At 40.1% G+C, this 18,268-nt stretch overlaps 1 protein-coding gene across 1 annotated transcript in view; it reads left to right on the forward strand.

The window, feature by feature from the left end:
• Positions 1–18,268, forward strand: part of LOC134587567 (calpain-2 catalytic subunit-like) — a 75,379-nt gene that overhangs the window by 40,488 nt on the left and 16,623 nt on the right. Inside the window, exons 7-10 of the mRNA XM_063444044.1 lie at positions 5,211–5,296; positions 7,042–7,116; positions 8,551–8,711; positions 16,539–16,708. Coding sequence (XP_063300114.1) covers positions 5,211–5,296; positions 7,042–7,116; positions 8,551–8,711; positions 16,539–16,708 — 492 coding nt within the window. The remainder of the gene's footprint in view (positions 1–5,210; positions 5,297–7,041; positions 7,117–8,550; positions 8,712–16,538; positions 16,709–18,268) is intronic.

Here is an 18,268-nt window from a genome sequence, read left to right on the forward strand (position 1 = left end):
GTCCTATCCTGTCCGTGGCCTTCTAATTAAAGGAACGTTCTAGCATCCCTGTCCCTGTGTGCCATAAAATTAATTTAAAAAATAAAGCTTTTTACTCACAAGACTCCCTCGGCACTGCACACCTCTCTGCCTCCCGTGATGTCATGAATGAGGTTTGGCCTCCATTGGCAATGGTCCAGTGATCCTCATAGAGATAGAGGAGCTTTGGGGACCTGTATGACAGCCACTAGGGGTGTGTTTACCCTTCAAGGTAAACATTGCCCTTTCTACAAAATGAGAGTGTTTTACCTTGAAGAGTTAAGCACACAGGACCACTCCACTTAGACATCTTCTTTGAGATGAAGTGGTCTGGGTGTTTTTTTAGTTCTTTTAAATACCCAGAAGACAGCCCGTTTTTCAAAAGGGAATACATGATATTATTCTGCTAAAAATATTTTTGGTGTAAATATTTAAAGGAACACTATAGTCACCTAAACAACTTTAGCTTAATGAAGCAGTGTTAGTGTATAGATCATGCTTCTCAGGTTTTACTGCTCATTCAATGCCATTTAGGAGTTAAATCACTTTGTTTCTGTTTATGCAGCCCTAGCCACACCTCCCCTTTCACTTTCAATTGGATGTAATTTGCCTTAAACAATTGTATCTCTTTCTCTGTAAATGTAACTTTAATCACATACAAGAGGTTCTTGCAGGGTCTAGCAAGCTATTAACATAACAGAGGATAAGAAAATGTAAATTAAACAGAACTTGCAATAAAGGAAGAATAAACTTTAGAGGACTCTTTACTGGAAGTGTTTAGGAAGGCTGTGCAAGTCACATGCAGGGAGGTTTAACTAGGGTTCATAAACAAAGTGGGTTAACTCCTAAATGACAGAGAATTGAGCAGTGAGATTGCAAGGACATGATTTGTACACCAAAACTGCTTAATTGGGGGCGGGGCCGGGCCGCCGAGCTGAGCAGCAGCCATCTTCGCCAGCTCCGGCATGCAGCCCCTTAAAACAAATACCTGCCACAATTAGAGCCCACCAGCCCCACTGGAAAATAAACTGCAAGGAGGGGGTAATCCCCAGGAACGCATAGATCCGGCTTGCGACCTGCTCACAGCACACCCCAAGCACGGCTGGCCCTTGCGGCCTTGCAAGCATGGAAGCGCAGACTCGCGCCCAAAACAACAAACTCCTCGGCATACAGACCTGCCTCGTGACAGCCAAGACGACGGGAGGCCCGGCCCCACCTCCCCCCCGACCGGTGGGGGTTATCCCGGCCAAGAGTCCCAGCACCAGAAGCGATCCTGCCCGGTGCGCTACCCCATCCCTCAGAATCCAGGGGAACAACATGTGCCCTCAAAACGACGCACAGAGTCCTACTCTCTCCTGGGGCCGACTGCGTCAGGATACCCAGGGCCTCTTGCGGAGGCGGACCTGCGGATGCCCTCTCTCAGGCAACCGGTGTGTTGAGACGGAGCCGGCATGACCCTTTGGATTTGGTGGTGGTCCAGAGGACTTTGCCCCTGATTCTGTGAGCCCTGTGGGGCCGGGATGCGCGGACCCTCCGGCGGACCGGTGGCAAGGGGGGCGCGCGCTGGTGCCAAGTATGTGACCGGAACCAGGTGAGGCATGATCTGGCCGGAGCTCCAAGGTGGTTCTGGTGAAGCTGGGGAGGTGCAGGGGATGGACGGCCTGCGGATTCTGCTTTGGGGGTGGGGGGTCTGCTGAACTGCCCATGTCCCCAAGTGCCCACAGCACTATGGAACTATCCACCGACAGACTGGAGTCCGCCCTAAGGGGGGACGGAAGGGGGTTAACCGTCACGGGGATGACCGCGGTGCCCAGATGTAAAAGGCTCTCCCCTTCACATGCCTATGGGCCCTGTGCAACACCGCGCATATATGACTCCCGAGAGGGGTCTGGTGTGTACACCTTCCAGGGGACTAGCGCTCACAACGAAACAGTTTCCTTGCACCGGGCGGCATATGGCCACCTATAGTGAAGTGACTCACTTTCCTACCTGTCAAGATCGGATGGACTACTACTTGTATTTTTAGTCTTAGCCTCCTACTAAAAAATTATTTTTCTGTTCATTTTATTATTTTAAATTAGGGTGTCTCGCAACACCCGGCTGTGCGTGCTTGGCACAAGGCCCTTTGGCGCACAGGGGACACTCCCACTGGAGCTTTACAGGGGACCTCACGTAGGCCCTTTTTCTATTACACCCCTCCCCTTCCTAGAAGGCTGGGGCATTTTTATTTAACTTCCTCTTATAACCTGCTATAACTAAGCCTTGTTAAGACCTATGGAATATGTCTATCTATGCTGTTATTTTGATGTAAGCTACCATGACCCAGCCAACTAACCTAGCAACACACTAAACTGTAGTGGTGGACCATGTGATTATACTAATGTTACTTATCCTGGTTAAATGCTAAATTAACGCAACACTTGTGGAGATAGCACCTGCTAGCAATGCTATACCAAGTTTTTACATACTACAATAGTGAACATGTCACACGAGAGTTCACCAACATATGCTCTCCTTAGTTTAACGTACGACTGTTTTACGCATATATGTCGCACTAGTTTAGTTTTGCTATTAGTCTAATCTGGAAAGTCAAGCTATTGCAAAATCTATAAAATTGTGCTCATATTAAGCTACAGTATTAATAATCATAGTGTAGCATGTTACGAGACCTCTTCCTTGACAGCGTTATTGTCAGCCTACTCAATATGTCTAAAATGTGTTAACTATCATCCCACTATCTGACATAACTTGACTCTGCTTGTTTATTACTTTTAAACAATGTGTGTTTATTTGATGCCTACTCGTTTGATATTTTCATGTTAAAAAAAAAAAAGTACCAGCTAATCTGTCACAATCTGTAATGTTATGGTCAAGCTTGTTGATGCTATTGTGACTCTTCACGTTTAATGTCAATCTATGCACAAGAAAAATAAAGAATTAAAAAAAAAAAACTGCTTAATTAAGCTAAAGTTGTTTTGGTGACTTTAGTGTCCCTTTAATGTTCTATTATTATTATAATTTCTACTGCTCTAAGGGAATAGGATCATAATATTTTTTATTATGATTTATGTCACTCACTATGAAATCATAATTTGGTGTGGTTTAAAATGTGTGAATTATTTTTAGATATTTTTTACTATGTATTTTCTGTGTAAATTAAAAGATGGAACAAACACAATACAATAAATAATAATCATTTGCTCATTTTTATTGAAAGCCATGAGTATAGAGCACTATTGTTGTTTTATTTCGGGGGATGAAGCAGAAATTATATTACGTGTAAAGGTAAAATGTGTCAATTATTCATAAAATAATGACTCTCGTGCTGTTATTCACCATGTACACTGTGGTATATTGACCCAAAATAATGTTTTTCTCTGTATTATTCATGGTGTTTTTTGTGGTTTTTTTACTGTTTGGATTATTGTGTAAACACAAGTTATTTTCTAAATGCGCATGTTCTGTAAAAATTAAAATTTAATTCTGAGAGTGCAACTCTCAAAAAAAACCTTTCGATATATAAATGCAGTGACCCCTAAGCTTAAAGGGACACTATAGTCACCTGAACAACTTTAGCTTAATGAAGCAGTTTTAGTGTATAGAACATGCCCCTGCAGCCTCACTGCTCAATCCTCTGCCATTTAGGAGTTAAATCCCTTTGTTTATGAACCCTAGTCACACCTCCCTGCATGTGACTTGCACAGCCTTCCATAAACACTTCCTGTAAAGAGAGCCCTATTTAGGCTTTCTTTATTGTAAGTTCTGTTTAATTAAGATTTTCTCATCCCCTGCTATGGTAATAGATTGCTAGACCCTGCAAGAGCCTCCTGTATGTGATTAAAGTTCAATTTAGAGATTGAGATACAATTATTTAAGGTAAATTACATCTGTTTGAAAGTGAAACCAGTTTTTTTTTCATGCAGGCTCTGTCAATCATAGCCAGGGGAGGTGTGGCTAGGGCTGCATAAACAGAAACAAAGTGATTTAACTCCTAAATGGCAGTGAACTGAGCAGTGAAATTGCAGGGGAATGATCTATACACTAAAACGGCTTTATTTAGCTAAAGTAATTTAGGTGACTATAGTGTTCCTTTAAATTTGATGTTAGCACATGGGTGTGATATGTCCTAAAAGCTGAAATTATAAGTTTCTAATCCCCCTGACAATGCTTAGCACTAGGCCTCCTTCCAGCACCTGGAGAGTTAAGGGTTTAAGAACACATCTTTCGAAAAATCATGTCTTTATTTTCAGTTACTTTACTACACACTTTGTCAATAGACCGTTTACATAAAACCATTACCTTCATGGAGGGTAGGAGAGCAGGAATGTAGAAATATATTGTGAATGTGTATGGCACTGCTGTAGGTAATAAGAGATTTTTTTCTGAAACCAGCAGTGTCTAATAAGTGTATAGCTAATTGCAACAAAAATCCTAACTACCATTACTTCCGTATAATACTGAATAAAGGTGACCTTAGGTGGCTGCCTATGGGTCAGGCAGAGGCCCCAGTACAATCAATGCACTTGGTCCATTCTCTATCCATGTTATCTGTACACAGTAACTGATTCTTTTCTGCTCCTGAAGCTGCAAGATATCCAGCCTTTTAAGTTTTCTACATTGACTGAGTATGAAAAAATGTGTGTTTTGACCAACACACGCCCTAAGCAAATTATCTCCTGTTTCTCCACAGCCCTAAGCAGTGCTGAGTTTAAACTACCTGTCTCTTCATTGTCTGACACCTTTTCTAGTTCATTGTGTGCGAGTCTTTGTTTTTATAACACCTACCTGTCCTGCGATCTCTGTAAATACAATGATGCAAATAACAAAATGCGACAGGAAATGCGACAGATGAAACTCGGACCCAGAAATATTTTTGTCTGACTGGCAGGGTTTTGTGATGCCAATACATATGGATTCAATCCCTAGATGAGTCTGATAGAAATGTTCTGTGTACATTGTTTGCATAGTACAGGTTTAAGTCCCACCTGTGTCTTGCGTCTGTGAGGCTGAAACATCTCTCTTTTATCTACATATCTGTAAATAAAATAATTAGTTTTAATTAGAAATTCCCGAATTAGTGAATACATTCGTACAATCTTTCTTTCTGTTTTTGGAATATTACATTGTCTTTGGGGAGTAATTTGTTTGTCTGTATGTTTGTTTTTATTTTGTGTTTGTTTGTTTCCCACTAGGTAAGCTACAGAGGACAGCAGGAAAAGCTGATTCGGATTCGAAATCCTTGGGGTGAAGTAGAATGGACCGGAGCTTGGAGTGACAAGTCAGTACTCAATGCTATAGTTGGGGAATATTTCACAGAATTGGCAAAGAACACCAAATGACTAGGAAATGGAAATTTAGCAATATCCATTTTTAATCAATACGGTTTAATTACTAAACCATGATCTTGGGTGAATTAAAAAGCAATTCCTGCTTTTCCAGATATTCTTAAAACGGTAGGTTTGGCCTCTTTTAAGAACATTCAATTTTCAGTTCAAAACGGGGCAATGTTTAGTTAGTAAATTACTCTTTCTCCCTTACACTATAAACTGTGTCTGGTACCTTTTGTCATATATAGTGAAATAAAAAAGTACACAGTATAAGTAATTAAAGTGGCTTTATTACCTGAAATGTTATTTTTATAATTTATTTTTAAACTATTTAGAATTTCTGTGTGAACATATTTAGCTATATTTACTAATTGAAGATCTGACATTTTATTAGTGTGGAGGTTGCCATATTGGAACTGCTTCCTAATTACAAAAACAATAACGGTAAAAAATAAAATGCTACGATGTTATTCTTGTAATGCCTCATTGGTTCTCAGCAATTCCACTTGCACCAGAAAAAGGTCCCATGGTACTAAAAGGAAACTATTTGAATTCTGACAATTCTCACAATAGTGAAGAACTGTGATTGTGCTGGTGAAAGTGTTGCCAGTTAAAGGAATACTATAGCGTTAGGAGTGAAAACATGTATTCCTAACGCTATATTGTTTCCCTCCCGATTTTAGATTATTGGGCCCCTGTAAATTTAATTAAACATGGTTTTCATTTACCTTGTTTCCAGCACCTGAGAAGCAGATGTGCGGCATGTGCCATGCTCATCCAATCAAATGCTTCTCATAGGGATGCAATGCATGAGGACGTCAAACCTCAAATAACTGAATCAAACTTTGTTATGAGTGTGGAAGCGCCCTCTAGTGGTTGTCAGGAAGACAGTCCTATCTGTCATGGAAGACAGCCACTAGTGTATTTGACACTGTAAGTAAATATCTACCAAACAGCAATGCTTTACATTGTAGAGTTAAAACGCCAGGGTCACCGCACCCAAACCACTTCATAGAGATGAAGTGATGTGGGTGTCTTTAGTGTCCCTTTTAACAGCAAATATATTCACGATAAACCACTTTGAGAAGTGCTGGTGTTGCTTATCAGTTTGGTAGAACCAGAACATCATCGTCAGCCCCCTCACTTTTAGTAAGTTTTCAACATGTTACAATTCATATGTAGACTTGGTGGCCTAGGGCTGCTCTTTTCACCAATTTAGTTTCTTGCTATTGTCACTGGTAAATGGATAATCAGAGGTTTAGGTAGTTTACATGTGGTTTATAGTGATCTGAGGGACATGATGATGACAGTCACTTCATTGATACTTTGTACGTGGTTTATAAGAATACACATTTAAAGACTGGGAGTGGAATACCTCCATGCAGACAGTATAAATATAAACAATAACCACTATGCTGTAAGCAGGCCTGTGTGTGGGTGGATTTGGGGTATAAACAGTAAATCCAGAGAAACCAGTTAGAACCTTAATAAAAGCCATAATTGGAGCAAAGTTATGAATATTGTGTTCCCTATGTGAGCCTTCAAAATAGCCATCGGCTTATCCTCTTCTTTTATGGTAAATTCTCCTGAATGCTGCTGTGCTTATAAGATATTTATTTTTATATTTTATATATTATTTTATATATATGGTTATATATTGTTTGCTTTGATTAAATCCTGCATGTTGTATTTACAGTTCTAATGAATGGAACTCTGTGGATCCGGACGTGCGTGACAAGCTAATTAAGAGATGTGACGATGGAGAGTTTTGGTAAGTAGAATAAATGTGTTATGTCTAGAAATTATTACAGTTTCTCAGTAGACAATAGAAGTCTTAACTTATCCAAATGGGTTATAAGAAGCACAGAATGCGGATAAATTATATTTAACTGTCCTATAAAAAAAGACCAGATAATTCTATCCTTCAGACAGCGGACTCTATTTCCAATGATTCTCAGCCAGACTGAGAGCTTGCTGGTCATTATGCAAAATATAGTCCATAGCCTCCAGAGTGCGAGTTGCTACTGCTGGACGGCACAATGGCAGATGGCAATGATTACATACAAATGTCTGGAAGCAGTGAGGAAAGCATATTAAATACAATGGAACATAGGGCCTGGATCCTGATGTTAATGTGCATGCCGAAAGAATAACATCACAGGGCTGTCTGTCTATATTTTAATGAAAGAAAGTAAAATACAGTGACTGTCATGTAAATGAGCACTACATGTTAGATTTGGCATGCGTAACTGGAATGTAGGTTGCTGGGATTGTCTGCCAAAACACTGACAAGGGCTTTAACTTGCAGAACATACATATATATTCATTATCTCAGTCAGTGCTTCATTAAGACATCTAATCACAGGGGTAGGCAACCTTTGGCACTCCAGATGTTGTGGACTACATCTTCCCTGATGTTTTTTGAGGATTATGGGAGATGAAGTCCACAACATCTGGAATGCTAAAGGTTGCCTACCCCTAATCTAATGTTACTTTTCTGACAACAGCTCCAGCTTGCAAGAGAGGGTGAGACTGATTTGGGTTCCCCCTTCCCCTCGCCCCCCACACACAGAATAATTCCCTTTGGCCCTAACATCCAAACATATCTATAAATCTTTATATGATATTAAAATTTAGCCAGACAGTTTTGGGATCATATCTCACTGATGTCCTGTCTTCAGCAGTTTCTTTTTAAATTCGCTGGAACATCTTAAAAACCTAGTAAAAATCTTCACCCATTTGTGGTTAACGTTATTGTAATAGTGTCTCTGAGATGCGTTGTATATGCAGAGTGAGTCCAGGCATTTTTATTGGCAAGAATGGGAACATTTCTGTTAATATGGACAGTCTTTTTCAAGTCATAACTTCATTGAATTGCACACACATATACATACCACCGCTACGCACACTATCAGTGCAAAACATCCTTCACCTGATTCAGTAAGTAAATAGTCTTGCTGGTTAAGCAATCACCTGAAAGCACAACCCCACATTGAAAAGAAAAAAATTAAGAAATGCGTGTGTGCAGTTCAATGAAACGTTTTCATGTTGTGCTTGTTTTTATTATGATGGACTTTGTGTGCCTGAGCTCTCTCTGCATTCGGAAGTAGTAAGGGGGCTCGCCATCTCTTGAGCCTGCAGCACCAGTATATTATTTGGATAAATACACTGGTACTGTTTTGACCAATTATCCTGTCTTCTTTAGGATGTCTTTCAATGACTTCTTAAGGCACTATTCACGGTTGGAAATCTGTAACCTCACGCCTGACACTCTGTCTTCTGATAAATACAAGAAATGGAGTTTGACAAAGATGGATGGCACCTGGCGGAGAGGCTCCACTGCGGGGGGATGCCGAAATTTCCCAGGTGAGATCCCAAAACTAGGTTTATATATTTCTTGTGGGCTGGTGGCTATGGAAAGGCATCTTCATTAGGGAGTTTTTTTTTTTTTTTTTTTGTCATTGAAATCATTAACCCTTAAAGTCATCTCATATATTAAAAAAAAAAGTGGAGGATCTAAGTGGCAAAATTTCAATATTAGACATGGTTTATATGTTCAACCCCTTAACCATTATGCCATTTCACACCCACGTGTTAAATCCATGTTTAAGTTTTTACAATCATTGCATGAAAACTCCAATGTCAGTACATATATCTGTGAGTTACTATCCAAAACGTATATATTGTTTTGGGTTTTGTATCAACAGATACAGAAGTGTATTACACTTTTAGGTAATAATTCTAGTTTGCAAAACAATCCAAACACTGAAAAAAAAACACCATACAAAATGCAAACTCAAAAAATTAAGATTGGTGCACTTTTCCATATTGCATATGGTAAGCAACAGTATGGGAGTCATTTTCTTATAAAAATACAATCTACTTGGCCCTGCACATTTTAAACAGTTCAGCTTCCAGAAAATAAAAGTTTAGAAGATAAAACATAGATTTTAATAGCTTTGTACAATCTAGTAATTTATGTACAAAAAGCATAGGAATACAATATTTTTAAAGAATATTGCACATATTTTAAAGTACAGCAAAGTCGAATCTCACAGTACTTAATCTTACTCATTATAATAAAATATTCAATATCCTACATCAGCCCAAATTAATTTACTATAGTAAGTTATTAAGTAAATTGGGAAGTAAGTGTTGTATTTTTAAATATCCAGATGCTTTGGCCTCTCAGGACACATAGTCAGATGTCTTCGTCACACAGCTTAGTCTTCATGAAATTTTACCCATGTTTTGCACCAAAGACACTATGAAACTTTGCCTGCCCTGCACTTTGGTGACATCATCAATAGAAGCAGATGTTATATGTGCCTTAAACTACTGTCTATGGGGGCTTCCAGAGGCCAATTTCTCACATGACCTTTTTGAGATTTTAATAGAGCTTTATCCTGAACCTCCCTAAAGACACTGCATTACAGTTGCCCCACTACAGGATATTATTATCTAGTGCCTTCATAATTACACACCCAAAGAGGATCTGATGCCAAGTACCTGCACCTGAACGGTCTACTCTTGTAGCGTTCACAGCTTTGATCCAAAAGAAGGCAAAAAAACCCAGTCTGAAGCGCTTCCAATTTTGCAACAAACTAGGAAAAAATTCCTTCTTGACCCCAAAATAACAGTCAGATGTTTCCTTGGATCAAGCAGCTATTACCCCACTAATTAGAAATTATATCCCTGTATGTTATGTTTTTGCAAGTATTTATCCAATTGCAGTTTAAACATCTGTATAGACTCTGACAAAACCACCTCTTCAGGCAAAGAATTCCATATCCTTATTGCTCTTACTGTAAAAAAAACTTTTCTTTGCCTTAGATGAAATCTCCTTTCTTCAAGCCTAAATGTGTGACCTTGTGTCCTATGTATAGCCCTGTTTATGAATAGATTTCCAGATAATGGTTTGTACTGGCCCCGAATATATTTGTATAATGTTATCATATCCCCTCTCAGGTGCCGTTTTTCCAAACTGAAGAGATTTACATGTTTTAACCTTTCTTCATAACTAAAATGCTCCATTCCTTTTATCAATTTTGTAGCTCGTCTCTGCACTTTTTCTAGTGCCATGATATCTTTCTTTAGAACAGGTGCCCAAAATTGCACAGCATATTCAAGGTGTGGTCTTACTAGCGATTTATAAAGAGGCAAAATTATATTTTCCTTTTTTTTTTTTTTTTTTCTTTTTTTAAATTCTTTATTTTGGGTGTGCAGTGATTAGTACAGTTTACATTTTGGTTTCTTAACACAAGGTATATTGACAATGTTGGGGCGGACATAGTCCAGGTATGCTGCACATTTTTTTTATACAGAACAAACAGAAACAAATGCTGAAGGTCTCAAACTTAAGAAAGTAATGAGACCCTAGGCATGCCTGGATATATGTATAGAATTGGAAAAATAAAATAAAAAATATACACAGATACTGTAAGCTGGATCACCCCAGCAGGGAGGACAGTGCTACGAAAAAAATAATAAATAAATAACTAAATCAAATGAAATAAGGTATATACAACCAATACAATCTCTACTGTCTAATGGATCTGGGAAATAGTCAAAAGACAGGCCTATTATGGGATAGAGGGACAAAAATAAAAAATCCTTTAATATAGCTTAATCAATGAATATATCCGTATCCCTGCCCCTAGTGCTTACCCAGCCATGTGTACATAACCATTGCCTGCTCAAACATAGGGCTTTAGACCCAATTCGTAATGAAATGGTATAGGTCCTCCGCTCTCAGGTACAGATACAGTTGAACAAAAAATCAGAAAGTCATCAAACTGTATCACAGAGGTGATGCAAGCAGGAAATAAAGCAAAATAGGGAGGGAGAAGCGTAAGATAGAATAAGAGGTCAGTACTAAATGTACTGACAAAAGCTTTATAAAGCCTCTCTCCCTTTTCAGCTAACTAGATAGACATAGTAGAGAAACAGACAAAATAATATTAAATCAAAAAATGGTGATTCAGAGCATAATCAACATGCTCAACACCCAGAGTGTTTAGTCAGTGCCCATGTGAGAAACACAAAAAAAAAAAATTAAATGCTAAAAAAACGCCCAACGCGCGTTTCGGTGCCTATGTCATGCACCTTCGTCCCTGACGAAGGTGCAAAAACAATATATATCTCTTCTCCCTTCTAACCCTTTGACTTGGAGGGGGTACCATGCAGCCATCTCTAGTGGTCCTAGTGGTAAGCGAACAACTGCGGCAACGCTCCGACCTCGTGAGAGGTCCCTGACGAAGGTGCATGACATAGGCACCGAAACGCGCGTTGGGCGTTTTTTTAGCATTAATTTTTTTTTGTGTTTCTCACATGGGCACTGACTAAACACTCTGGGTGTTGAGCATGTTGATTATGCTCTGAATCACCATTTTTTGATTTAATATTATTTTGTCTGTTTCTACTGGTCTACTTGTCTGCGGTCTACTGTGAGTTAGTGTGTCTATGCGTGCTGTCACGTATAGGTAGCATTTAGACGTGTGTCAAGCTGGGTATCAGCATTCAAGGAATCAACAATAGTAATGTTAAAAAGAAAGATAACAAAAGAAAAAATTATGAAGAAGGGCAGCAGTCAGTCTAAAAGAAAGATTTAAAAGAAAGTTTTAAGTCCGCCGTGATTCCAGGGACTGTGTATGACGTGTGGGAATTGTTTCAGTCCCTGTTTTGCAAGTGTCCTGATTTGTCGGTCCCTTGTTTCTCGGGATGAATGGCACCGTGTTGTTTGGGTCCCATCTCTGAGCAGCGGTCTCTGTTGCGTCATTTTTGTCTTGTAATCCCAATTTAGCGAGCACTGCAGGTATTTCTGTGGTCGCGGAGACCCTGTGTGTGGTCCCGTTTTGGGTAATTAGCAGGCATCGAGGCGTCCCCCAACGGTATGGCAACTTCGCGGAGCGTAGTAAGCTCGTAAAGTGGGATAGTGTCCGGCGCCATTGAAGTGTGGCTCTGGTCAGATCTTGAAAGAAAAGCAGCTGTGCATTCTCAAAGGCCAAGAGGTTTTTGTCCCGTATTGCCGCCATAATGGTGGCTTTGTCCTGTGTGGTGGCACAGCGCAGAATAACATCCCTGGGGGTTGTGCTAGGCATTGTGGCGGAGGGTGGGAGTCTGTACAGCCCGTCGAGGAGCATCTTCTGTGCTGTCGGTGGCGGCAAGATAGTGGCCAGGAGCCGTCTCACATAGTGAGATAGTTCTTCAGGTGTTATATCAGAGGGTACTCCGCGGATTTTGACATGGTTGCGGCGAGCTCGGTCTTCGTGTGTTGCTAGTTGTAGGGAGAGAGCCTGTTGGTTGGACTGCAATTGTTTTATTGCTTCCTTTACTGCTGTCATATCTGTGTGGAAGGACATAATGCTCACCTCAGTCACCCTTACTCTCTCAGTTACTTTCTGTACTTCCCCTTTAAGCAGGCCCACGTCCGCGGCCAGTGTCTCCTTAATGTCTTGGACCCAGTTATGGAGGTCTTGTTTAGTGGCCAGTGTATTGTCAAGTGGTGCCTGTGTTGGTGTCAGGGTGTACTCACATTCGTTCTCTGCTTGAGCAGGTGTGTGGGACTCTGTCCGGGCCGTTGTCGGAGTTTGTGGGGCCTCCGCGGCCATCTTTGATTGTGCTTGCTTCTGCAGCAGAGCCCCTATGTCGGTCTGTTCCGCCTGGTGGCCGGTTAGTACCTTCTGTGTTCTTCTCCCCATGTTCGTTGGGGTATTGTTGTAGTTCGACAGAGGGTCGTTAAGGGGTGGGGGCTCACCTCGGCTGTATACTCCGTCGAGGAAATACTCAAGCCCGGCGGCTGTCGGCGAGGTGTAGGCCTTGAGCCTCTGCTTTACCTTTCCCGATCGCTGGGGTTGGAAAAAAGGCATCAATGTGTGCGGTTTGTCACCCTTATGCCGGTTTCAGTATGGGTCAGGCACTTGGTCGGTTCTATTTGCGGATGTCTGCGGATTCGTTTCAGGCTTGTTAGGAGCAGGCAGGAATGGCGTCCGCTCCGGTGCAGGTTCAGACCACGCCCCCCAAAATTATATTTTCATCTCGAATTTATGCCCCTATTTATACATGACAAAACCTTACTGGCCTTAGCAACGGCAGATTGACATTGCATATTGCTACCTAATTTGTTGTCCATAACAATTCCCAAATCCTTCTTGTGTGTGGTTATCCCTAGTTCACTACCATTTAGGGTGTAAATTGCTTGTGCATTCTTAACCCCGAAGTGCATAACTTTGCATTTTTCTACGTTAAATTTCATCTGCCATTTTAGTGCCCAGTCCCCCAATCTATCCAAATCCCTCTGCAGCAAGGCAATATCCTGCTCACATTTTATTACTTTACAAAGTTTTGTGTCATCTGCAAACACTGATACATGGCTTTCAATGCCCATTTCAAGATCATTTATAAATATGTTAAATAGAAGCGGTCCCAAAACAGAACCCTGAGGGACACCACTTACCACTTTTGTCCAGCTTGAAAATTTACCATTTATGACAACTCGTTGTACTCTATCCTTAAGCCAATGTTCTACCCAAGAACAAGAATATTCATCTAGACCAATTTCTTTTAGTTTGAAGACTAACCTATTGTGAGGAGCCGTATCAAATGCCTTGGCAAAATCCAAGTAGATCACATCCACTGCAACACCCTGATCTATATTTCTACTTACTTCTTCGTAGAATGCAATTAGGTTAGTTTGACATGACCTACCGTATATACTCGAGTATAAGCCGAGTTTTTCAGCACATTTTTTGTGCTGAAAAACCCCAACTCGGCTTATACTCGAGTCAGTGTCTGTATTATAGCAATTTACATTGCCATAATACAGACAATGGGGCTAGCAGTGAGCGCTTACCTCTCCTGCCGCTCCTGTCAGCTCCCTTCTCCTCCGCGCCGGTCCGTTCAGCACCTCGGTCAGCTCCCAGTGTAAGTCTCGCGAGAGCCGCAGGGTCATAGTGCGGCTCTCGCAAGACTTACACTGTGAGCTGACAGAGGAGCTGCACGGACTGGCGCGGAGGATAAGGGAGCTGACAGGAGCTGCAGGAGAGGTAAGTGCTTCCTGCCAGCCCCCCTCTTCCCCCCCCCACTGAACTGCCAATGCCACTGGACCACCAGGGAAGGAGAGCCCCCTCCCTGCCATGTATCAAGCAGGGAGGGGGACGAAAAAAAGTTTTAATAATAAAATAATAATATTAAAAAAAATAATAATAATGAAAAAAAAAATAATATATCAAAAATAAAATAATAATAATAAAAAAAATATATTACAAATTCCCACCCCCCACCAAGGCTCTGCATCACACACATACACACTGCACTCATACACATACACACTGCATTCACACACACACACACTGCACTCATACACACACACTGTATTCATACACACACTGCACTCATACACACACTGCATTCATACACACACTGCACTCACACACACACACACTGCAGTCATACACACACACTGCATTCATACACACTGCATTCATACACACACTGCATTCATACACACTGCATTCATACACACACTGCACTCATACACACACACTGCACTCATACACACTGCACTCATACACACACTGCAGTCATACACACACTGCACTCATACACACTGCACTCATACACACTGCACTCATACACACTGCACTCATACACACACTGCATTCATACACACACTGCATTCATACACACACTGCATTCATACATACACACTGCATTCATGCACACACACTGCACTCATACACACTGCACTCATACACACTGCATTCATACACACTGCACTCATACACACACACTGCACTCATACACACACACTGCACTCATATACACACACTGCATTCATTATATACACACACTGTAAATAAATTTTCAATTAATATAATTTTTTTAGGATCTAATTTTATTTAGAAAATTACCAGTAGCTGCTGCATTTCCCACCCTAGTCTTATACTCGAGTCAATAAGTTTTCCCATTTTTGGGGGGTAAAATTAGGGGCCTCGGCTTATATTCGGGTCGGCTTATACTCGAGTATATACGGTATGTTTCATAAAACCATGCTGATTATTGCTAATAACACAGTTCTTCCCAATTAATTCTTGAATATTATCCCTTAATAGCCGTTCAAATAATTTCCCAGTCACAGAAGTTAAGCTCACAGGTCTATAATTTCCAGGCAAGGATTTTGAACCCTTTTTTTAAATATAGGAACAACATCTGCCTTCCTCCAATCCTCCGGTACAATACCTGAAACAAAAGAATCTTGAAAAATTAAATACAGAGGTTCACTTATTTCCCCACTTAGCTCCTTAAGTACTCGTGGGTGGATACCGACAGGCCCCGGAGCTTTATTTACATTAATTTTCCTTAATAGCTGTTGCACCTGGTCTCGAGTTATCCAATCACAAGTTATCTGCAAGTTTGTTGCAGCAATCATATGCATATCTCTTGCCATAGGATCCTCATTAATATATACTGAAGAAAAAGTTATTTCAAATGTCTGCCTTTTCCTGGTCTTCATTGACTAACAGACCCCATCTCTGTTTTCAGTGTACCTACACTTTCATTTTTTGTTTTTTTAGAATTAATGTACTTGAAAAAAATTTGGGGGTTGGTTTTGCATTCTTTGGCTATCAATTTCTAATGTTCTAGTTTAGCCACTTTAATTGCCTTTTTGCAAGTATTATTGGCTTCCTTATATCTTATATAGGATGCCTCTGATTTGTCCGATTTAAATGCTTTAAAAGACCTTTTCTTATTTTTAATCTCTTGTTTTACTTCTCTACTAAACCACATTGGTTTTAATTTGTTTCTTTTATATTTATTACCCAATTTGTATATACTGTGAAATGTACCTTTCTAATATTTGTTTGAATAGTTTCCATTTTTCCTCAGTGTTTTTATCACTAAGGAGTGATTTTTTTACTGGCAAGTCGATATGTTGTAGAGCTGCCCTAATCTTATTAAAATTGGCTTTTTTTTAATTATACATTTTAATATACCCCACGTGCTTTTGCTTTTTTGAGTTTATTTCAACAGTTACCATATTGTGATCACTATTTCCCAAATGCTCCCCTACTTGAATGTTGGTTAAAAGAGTAACATTGTTTGTTATAACGAGATCCAGACAAGCATCCTTTCTAGTTGGTGCTTGTACCAGTTGTGACATAAAGGTGTCATTTGTGATGTGATTCCCTACAGACACGTTCTGGATCAACCCCCAGTATGTCATCAAGTTGGAAGAGGCAGATGATGATCCAGATGATGATGAAGAAGGTTGTACTTTCATTGTTGGTCTGATCCAGAAGAACCGCAGGAAGGCAAGAAAAATGGGCGAGGACATGCACACGATCGGCTTCGCTATTTACGACGTACGTTCACATGATGAAAAATGAAAATATAATATTGTACTTTTACTACCTTATTTTAACACAAGCATCTTATCCATCAGTCCCTATGCTATTATTTCTCATGTGTGTCTTTACTCCTTTCTCCTAGACTGTAAGCTCGTCTCATAGACTGTAAACTCTTCTCATAGACTGTAAACTCTTCTCATAGACTGTAAGCTCTTCTCGTAGACTGTAAGCTCGTCTCATAGACTGTAAACTCTTCTCATAGACTGTAAGCTCTTCTCGTAGACTGTAAGCTCGTCTCATAGACTGTAAACTTGTCTCATAGACTGTAAGCTCGTCTCATAGACTGTAAACTCTTCTCATAGACTGTAAACTCTTCTCATAGACTGTAAGCTCGTCTCGTAGACTGTAAGCTCGTCTTGTAGACTGTAAACTTGTTTGACCAGAGTCTTATTTTCCTTTTGTCTCTGTCAATATCTTTTGTATACAGAGAGAGTCCAGGCTCACACATAGCATCATACTGCAGACTGTTGATTGGTATAAGGACAACTTGACAACGTTTTGCCTGACATAGACGGCCTGGGAACAGTCTGTTGAATCTATGTGCCTGGACTCTCTCTGTATTTGGGAGTACTATGGGAGTTTCCCCAGAGCATGGAGCACCAATATATTGTTTGCATGAATTACCTCATAGGATGTGCGAAGTCCCCACTGGAAACATATTTGGTAAAATATTATTTTGTATTTCAATAACTTGTTGTCAAATAATTATAAAGTGCTGCGGAATATGTTGGCGTTATATAGATAATAATTGATATAATTTAAATAATCCTGTGCAAATAAAACTTTAAGGTTCTTTTTTTTTTTACTAAAGTGCAAATTCTAGACCAAAGTCCACTATTTTGGCCTGAAATCTGCTCTCCAGTGTCTATTCTCCATAATTCCAGGTTTGGGAAGGAATCTTAAAGGAATGAAATGCTTTGAGGTCCACCATGGTCATGCTGTTGAGAACCTTTAACATTCATTTAATTTCTCTCTGTTTTACAAATACTGAATAGAATTATGAATTTCCACTTTTGACTCATCTCACCTTTAACGTCCAGAAACTCATTCATCCTTTTTCTGGTTTCTTTGACCCAGGCATGTCTCTGCTTCTTGTTCTGCACTCTTAGCAATTGTCCTTGGCAACACATCTTCCAGTTATACTAGTTTCATGCAATATCCGTCAGTCGGTGCTGAAACATTATTACTTCTGGTAGCATTTAGCTGAGTTTGCAGTTCGGTAATTGTGTTTTTAGCAGACTTGGGACCAGAACAAACTTTTTGGATTTTGAGATTGGCCTGTTTGCTTTGTTCTGTCTTTGTGAGCTCAAGAAACGTGTAGAGTCTTCAGGTCATTTCCAGGAATGATGGAGTTAACGGAAGCTTTATCCACATTATAACCTGCTTCCTGGTTAATCTCGATCAGATTAAATCATATTTAGCCTCAGTCACACTACATTTTTATAGACAGGTTTATATAACTGGCAGGTTCTTCAAAAAAATCCTAAGGGTCATCCCATGAGGTTGAAATGTACT

This window comes from Pelobates fuscus, chromosome 2 (assembly GCF_036172605.1).
Source record: "Pelobates fuscus isolate aPelFus1 chromosome 2, aPelFus1.pri, whole genome shotgun sequence".
Taxonomy (NCBI): Eukaryota; Metazoa; Chordata; class Amphibia; order Anura; family Pelobatidae; genus Pelobates; species Pelobates fuscus.